The sequence below is a fragment of the Nicotiana attenuata genome, chromosome 7 (genome assembly GCF_001879085.1).
Source record: "Nicotiana attenuata strain UT chromosome 7, NIATTr2, whole genome shotgun sequence".
In the NCBI taxonomy this organism is placed as follows: Eukaryota; Viridiplantae; Streptophyta; class Magnoliopsida; order Solanales; family Solanaceae; genus Nicotiana; species Nicotiana attenuata.
The window spans coordinates 46,914,643-46,922,082 of record NC_031995.1 but is presented as its reverse complement, the minus strand read 5'-3'; the positions used below and the strand labels follow the sequence as shown (position 1 = coordinate 46,922,082).

The 7,440-nt window shown below is 44.0% G+C and overlaps 1 protein-coding gene across 1 annotated transcript; it reads right to left on the bottom strand.

Annotated features, from left to right (window-relative positions):
- Window positions 3,151–6,788, bottom strand: LOC109230024. Its single transcript, XM_019395563.1, has 5 exons — window positions 6,651–6,788; window positions 6,443–6,608; window positions 5,958–6,268; window positions 5,129–5,559; window positions 3,151–3,319 (listed from the first exon to the last, which is right to left on the bottom strand). Exons 1-5 carry the CDS (start codon window positions 6,786–6,788, stop codon window positions 3,151–3,153), a joined length of 1,215 nt encoding a protein of 404 aa, XP_019251108.1.

The window sequence follows — 7,440 nt, the reverse complement described above, 5'->3', positions numbered from 1 at the left end:
ACCCTCTCAAGTCGCACTTCAAAGTGCTTGAGTCGATCTTCATAGGATTGATGTTGTTGTTAAAGAACACTTACTGAGGCTTGGATATGGGCCAGTGCTTTCCGGATGAGGGATGGGAGTTCCTTTGTCAGTCTGTCTACCTTGGCATTGGCATGTTGAGCTAGTAGACCCAACTTTGATAGAGCTGGTAAGGCAGCAGGTGGTTGTGCAGTGGTTTGCTTAGGAGTGGATGTAGAGGTAGCTGGTGCAGAGGGAGTGTCAGGCAGTGAGGGAGCAGCATGTGCTGCTGAGTTTGGAGGAGGAGTGAGTGAAGGCTCTGTTGGATCGTCGACCACTGTATCTGTAGCATCATTTATCCGGGTGATGTCGATATCCCGAAGAGCTTTTGCTATGAGATCATGTTTGGGGGTAGGAGGAACTGTTACAGCTTTACACAAGGCATAGATTAGGCATGGAAAAGGGAGCTAAGTTGTTGTCTGGTTCTCCCGGATCCCAATCTCACGGTATATAATCTCTCCCACATCAACCTTGATTCCCGTCATGATGCATGCAATTAGGATTGCCTTCTCGATGCTTATATCATTTTCATTTCTTGAGGGCGTTAGACGGGAACAGACAAAACTCAGCCAATAGCGACCTTCTTGGGTAAGATCCCTCTTGTGGATCTTTTGTTTAGGTTCAATCTAGGGCGGAGTTCCCTTGGCTATGATAGAAGCTACCCAAGTACGCTCGGATTCCTTGTTTTTAATCTTTTCGTCATATTCTGCGGTGCCTGGTTCCCAATCCTCGAAGTATCCATCATCGATTGATCCAGCATCATAGAGGACTTCAACTCCACGGACTAACAGTGCCCAAGAACCTACAGTTTCTCTTTTGTTCTACGTTCCAGGACGCAGCATAGCCAGCATAGAATTCCCGCGTGAGTGTCTCATTGTACTCTCTTGGGACCTGACTGAATGACTCCCACCCCCTCTTTTTGATGTTTTCTAGTACATGAGGGTAATGTTCTTTTAGACCGTTCAAGTGGAGCTGCTTTTCTTCCGGGATTTCTCTTTTTTTCTAAGCCCTCCCTGTACAGGGTCAAAGAGCAGGAAACCCCAAACCTGAGATCTTCCATATTTTTCCGGCGTACTTCAGCATGAAGATCAACAGGTGGCACATGATCGGTCCGTGCTTCCTCCTCTTCATACTGGGAGGAATGCTCAGATGTTCTTCTAGCTGTGTCAGGTCGGGAGCATTTGTATTGCTGTGTTTGTTGGCTCAGAGCAGTAGCTCGTTTGTTTCCTCGAGCGGGAGGTGATCGCAATGAAAGAGACTTCTTTGGTGCCATTCCTGTCAATGAAACAGTCGGTGAGTGGTTGATACGGCATGGGAAACATATTGAGAGAGTTTGAAAGAGGCAAGAGCTTTTGCGATGAGTTATGCGATCACATAACAGCAATGCAAACCGCAAACCCATCGCACAATAAAATCACTCAGAAGCCAAAGCAAGTATGTGATCGTGAAAAGGACAGCAAAACAGGCTATGTGACCGCAGACTGGTCGTATTTTTGCTCACCAAATGGGGCAATTTTTCTACTCAGTTCGCGCAATTCCGCGATCCACGAAATGAGCTTGCGATCGCAATCTCGACCGCAAAAGTCCTTCTCAACAAGCCACCTAGGACACCAATATGCGACGATTTTGCGGATAGTGAACCCGTTATGCGGACCGCAAAGATTGTCTCCCTCAGTCAAAATATCGATTCTTTACGTACAGATTCTCTACACCCAATCTCAGACCTTGCACACTCATGCCATGGAAAAATTACCCAACCCCCTGGTCTTTTGCTCCTAGCATGAATATTAGGTCTCTCAACCTAGTCTACCCCCAGCCTTAGTGTGCCCCCAAGCAAAAAAAAATTCGAATCAATTAGGCACCCATGGATCCCCATAGCAAAGCATTGAGAAGAAGGGGAAACAAAGGGGTGCAAACACATGACCTTATTCAACGTAATTAAGAAAGAAAGGGAGGAAAATTACATACCAAATATCTGAGCAATTGAAGAAGTTGTACTGAGAGGTGAACCAGGTGAGTTCTTCTGCAATTCCGACCCCCCCCCCTTTTTTTTTTGTGATTTTGTGTGTTTAATCTAATGTCTGTTGTTGTTCTTCTCCCCCTCTTTTTTATGTTTTTGATTTTTGTTTGTGTTATGCGGTGCGTGTGTGTGAGTGAAAGTGAGAGTGAGAGTGAGAGTGAAGGTGAAGGTGTGTGACTGAAATGCGAAAGGATTAGGGTTTAATACCTGTGAGTTTTGCGGCGGACAAGTGGACCGCATAACACATTATGCAGTCGCATATGTGTTATATGATGAGTTAATGGCTGGGTGGCGCAACTTTACTTCGCGATGCATTCTGCGGTCGCATAACTGTTATGCAGGCCGCAGAATTAGAAAACCTGCCACATCTTTGAAGACCAAATTTGCATTTTTTCTGACTGTGTCCGCGACCACTATGCGGTCCGCATAGCCATCATGCGACCGTATAGTTGCCGCAAATCACGAGTCCTTCTTTTCTTTATTCTCCTCAATCCTTGCACCTTGTTTCATTGTATTTTGAGCTACCTGCATTCTAACACATACGTCAAATTGCTCAACACTAACAACTAAACCTACAGAAATTAAAAATCTAACAAAAGAGTGTTACCACACATGGGTTGCCTCCCAAGAAGCGCTTGATTTAACGTCGCGGCATGACGATGTTGACCCCGATTGGGCTACTCAGTGGTGGGGGATGGTGTAGGACTATCCTTGAGAGCAATTTGTTCTATCAAATGCCTTTCTCATGTGGTACCGAGGTAATGCTTGACCCATTGGCCATTTACTTTGAAAGTTCGAGTTCCATCCTCCGAGTCAAATTCAATAGCACTATAGGGGGACACACTCACAACTTTGAACGGGCCAGACCATTTGGATTTGAGTTTGCCCTGAAATAACTTGAGTCTTGCTTTGAAGAGTAAGACCAAGTCTTCGGATATGAATTCCCGCTTCAAAATCTTCTTGTCATGAACAAATTTCATTCTCTCCTTATACATGGCTACACTCTCATAGGCATGGAGACGGAATTCTTCCATCTCATTGAGTTGTGTCATTCTTAGGTTAGCAGCTTCGGCCTAATCAAGATTCAACTTTTTCAATGCCCACATGGCTTTGTATTCAAGCTCAACTGGCAAGTGAGACGCACTACCAAAAACCAACCGGTACGGTGAGGTGTCAATGGGAGTCTTAAATGTTGTGCAATATGCCCACAACGCATCATCTAGCTTCCTTGACCAGTCAGTCCTGTTTGCATTAACTGTTTTATCTAGGATGTTTTTGATCTCCCTGTTGGAAACTTCAACTTGGCCACTCGACTGAGGATGATAAGGTGTGGCCACCTTATTCTTGACTCCATACTTTTAAAGCAGCCCGGTGAAGGCCTTGTTACAAAAGTTAGAACCACCATCGCTAAGGATGGCCCTGGGTACCAAAATGCTTGAATATGTTTTTTTTTCAAGATGGCGGTCACAATCCTTGCCTCATTGTTGGGCAAGGCGATTGCCTCAACCCATTTAAAGACATAGTCCACAGCCACCAAGATGTACGTCATGCCATAAGAGCTCACGAAGGGACCCATAAAGTCTATCCCCCACACATCAAAGATCTCAACCTCCATCACAAAGTTCATAGGCATCTCATGTATTTTAGAAATTGACCCTTGCTTTGACATTGATCACGTGCCTTGACCATTTGATTTGCGTATTGGTAGATTGATGGCCAATAGTAGCCACATTCAAGCACTTTTGCCGCAGTACGATTTCCTCCATGATGCCCCCCCCCCCAATCGGGGAGTCATGGCATGCTTTGAGAATTGGCATTACTTCATCTTCTGGAACACACGCCGAATGATGTTGTCGGCACAAATACGGAACAGAAAGGTTTCCTCCCAATAGTATTGCCTACTCCCCTGCAAGAATATTTTCTTTTGATAAGCTTCCAATCCGACGGGAACAGGTCACTAACCAAAAAGTTAGTGATGTCGGCATACTAAGGAGCGAATGTGCTAGACAATGCCAATATATGCTCATCTGGAAAGGCATCATTAATTTCAAGGTCTTCTTTTGGTCTCCCTGCCTCTTCAAGCCTAGATAGGTGATCCGCAACTTGATTTTATGCCCCTTTCTGATCCTTGACTTTAAAGTCAAACTCTTGCAACAAATGGAAACACCTATTCAATCTTGGTTTAGCATCCTTCTTCGCCATAAGATAGCGGAGAGCAGCATGGTCGGTGTAAACTATCACTTTGGACCCCAACAAATAGGCCCGAAATTTTTCAAAAGCATAGACAATGGGAAGCAGCTCTTGCTCAGATTGAGTGTCTTGCTTGCATAGTAGACAGGATGAAGGATCTTTTTATGCCGTTGACCAAGTACCGCCCCAATAGCTACACCGCTAGCATCACACATGGGTTCAAATGGAAGGGACCAATCAAGTGTGACAATAATAGGTGTCGTGGTGAGATTTTCTTTCGATTCCTCAAAAGCTTTGAGACACTTCTTGTCAAACACAAACTTTGCATCTTTTTCAAGGAGCTTGCACAATGGTTTTGCAATTTTGGAGAAGTCCTTGATAGAACGCCAATAGAAACCGGCATGCCCCAAAAAGCTTCGGCAACCTTTTACTGAAGTGGGTGGAGGAAGCTTGGAAATGATTTCGATCTTTTTCCGGTCAACCTCTATGCCTTGTTTGGAAATTTTGTGGCCCAAAACAATGCCCTCGTCCACCATGAAGTGGCACTTTTCCCAGTTTAGCACAAGGTTGGTTTCTTCACATCCTTTGAGCACTTGTCTCAGGTTGTCAAGGCAATGCTCAAAGGAGTCATCCACTATAGAGAAGTCATCCATAAACACCTCTAGAAAATCTTCCACCATGTCCATAAAGATTGACATCATGTACAGTTGAAAGGTAGTCGGGGCATTGCATAGCCCAAATGGAATACGGCTAAGGGCAAAGGTCCCATACGGGCATGTGAATGTTGTTTTCTCTTGATCTTATAAGGCAATGTTGATTTTGTTATAGCCGGAGTAACCACCCAAGAAGCAATAGAATGACCTTCCCACTAGCCAATCAAGCATTTGATCAACAAAAGGCATAGGGAAATGGTCCTTGCAAGTAGCACTGTTTAGCTTCCGGTAGTCCATGCAAACTCTCAACCCGGTCACTGTTCTCATTGGGATGAGCTCATTTTTGTCGTTTTGAATCACAGTCATGCCTCCTTTCTTTGGCACACATTGCACCGGACTCACCCAAGAACTATCAGCAAGGGGGTAGACTACCTCGGAATCTAACCATTTGATGATTTCTTTATTTACCACCTCTTGCATGGAAGGGTTTAACCTTCTTTGATGCTCCACGCTAGGTTTGCTCTCTTTCTCCAATTGTATCTTGCGCACACAAATTCTGGCGGGAACTCCTTGGATGTCTGCTATTGTCCACCCAATGGCTTGCCTGTGCTCCCTCAGGACATTCAACAAGTGTTCTACCTGCACATCATTCAACTAAGAAGAAACGATTATCGGTAGAGTTTCATTAAAGCCAAGAAATTTATACCTTAAGTGCGGTGGAAGTGGCTTGAGCTCAAGTTGTGGCGGCCTAATAATTGAAGGATTGGCGAGAGGAATGACTCTATTCTCTAAATCAAGAGAAAGTTTCTTTGGTGCATTAGTGTAGGACCCAAGTCCTTCTAATGCATTCACCGATTCCATTGTACCCCTCCATGTATTCACCATCAAAATTCACCAAAATAGCCACCAATGCCTCACAAAGGCATCTTCTTCCATATTTATCTCGATACGTCTTCTACCTCATCAAAAACATCAATGATTGAGATGTTTTCTTATGCATGTGGAAACTTCATACCCTTACTCGCTTGAAAGGTAACCTCTTCGTCATTAACTCGACACTTGATCTCATTTTGTTCTGAATCCATAAGTGCTCTTTCGGTAGCAAGGAATGGTCTCCCCAAGATGATAGGGATTTCTTTATCAATAGCACAATCAAGGATCACAAAGTTGGCGGGAAGGAGGAACTTCCCCACTTTCACAAGAACATCATCAACAATACCCACCGGTCTCTTTATTGAACGATCAGCCATTTGCATCCTCATACTTGTAGGCCTCGGCATACCTAACCCCGCTTGCTTATTAATAGCAAGAGGCATCAACTTGATGCTAGCCCCATTATCATAAAGAACTATTGCAAAATCGCGCAACCCAATAGTGCATGGAATGGTAAAAGCTCCCGAGTCTTCTTTCTTTTGAACAGTGGTTGTTGCAATGATGGAACTAACCCGGTGAGTCACATTCACCACTTCATTCTTGGTGGTTTTCTTCTTGGTGATCAAGTCTTTCAAATACTTAGAAAAACCTGACATCTCTTTAAATGCTTCCACAAATGGAATATTCACCGATAATTGCTTGAGAATGTCATAGAACTTCTCGAGTTTGCTATCATTAACCTTCCTAGCAAGTCTTTGAGGAAAAGGAGGAGGAGGTCTAGGAATTGGTGATAGAGTTTTTGGTGTCTCTTTCACCTTTTTCTTAACCTCTTAACGGTTCACTTCTTGAATTTTCACCTCCTCTGGGACTTTTTCAGCTTCAACAACAATTGGCACCTCAACTTGTGCCTCAACTTCTTGTTCAGAATCTTCCACTTCGACCAGTAGTTCATTCTCTCCTAGAAGTATTTTCCCACTCCGAGTTGTGATTGCCATACAATGAGAAGTTGGACCGCTCCCACTACCTTTTGGGTTTACTATTATGTCACTTGGGAGTGTGCCCTTCTACTTCGGATTTTGTTCTCTTGATAGATCTGTCATTTGCAATTGTAACTTTTGTATGGATGCAGTGTGGGAGCCCACAAGCTCGGTCATGTTCTTCATTGATGTGTCGGATGTTTCTTGATTTAGCAATACTCGTTCAAGCATATTTTCTAACTTGGACTCACTTGAGGAACTTTCCTTCAAATGCGGAGAGTTGGAATATTGCCCCTTTGGTGGAACATAGGGGTTTGAACTCCGATTTGAAAAGTTGTTGTTGTTGTTACTCCAATTCCCTTGATTTGAGCTACCTTGGTCATTTCGCCACTGTTGGTTGCCTTGCCCTTGCGGGTTAGGCCTCCATTGGTTTTGTTGTCCTGGACCTTTGTAGTCTTGCCTTTGATAACCTCCTTGAGAGTTGTTAACATAATTTACTTCCTCACAATCCTCATTTGCACATCTTCCACAACATTCACCTTTTTTGTTTGGCTCTCAGTGAACATCTTGGTCAACACATTGATGTTGGTAGCAAGCCCGGCAATTACTTGATCTCTCTCTTGGGTCTCCTTAATCATGTTGGTCAAGGAGGGAGTACCATATGCAATTC

Coding starts and splice junctions, on each gene's coding strand:
- LOC109230024 (XM_019395563.1), bottom strand. CDS start 6,788: ATGGCAATCACAACTCGGAGTGGGAAAATACTTCTAGGAGAGAATGAA. Junction 6,609..6,650: donor CTGAAAAAGTCCCAGAGGAG/GTGAAAATTCAA, acceptor GTTAAGAAAAAG/GTGAAAGAGACACCAAAAAC. Junction 5,560..5,957: donor GTCGAGTTAATGACGAAGAG/GTTACCTTTCAA, acceptor AATGATGTGCAG/GTAGAACACTTGTTGAATGT.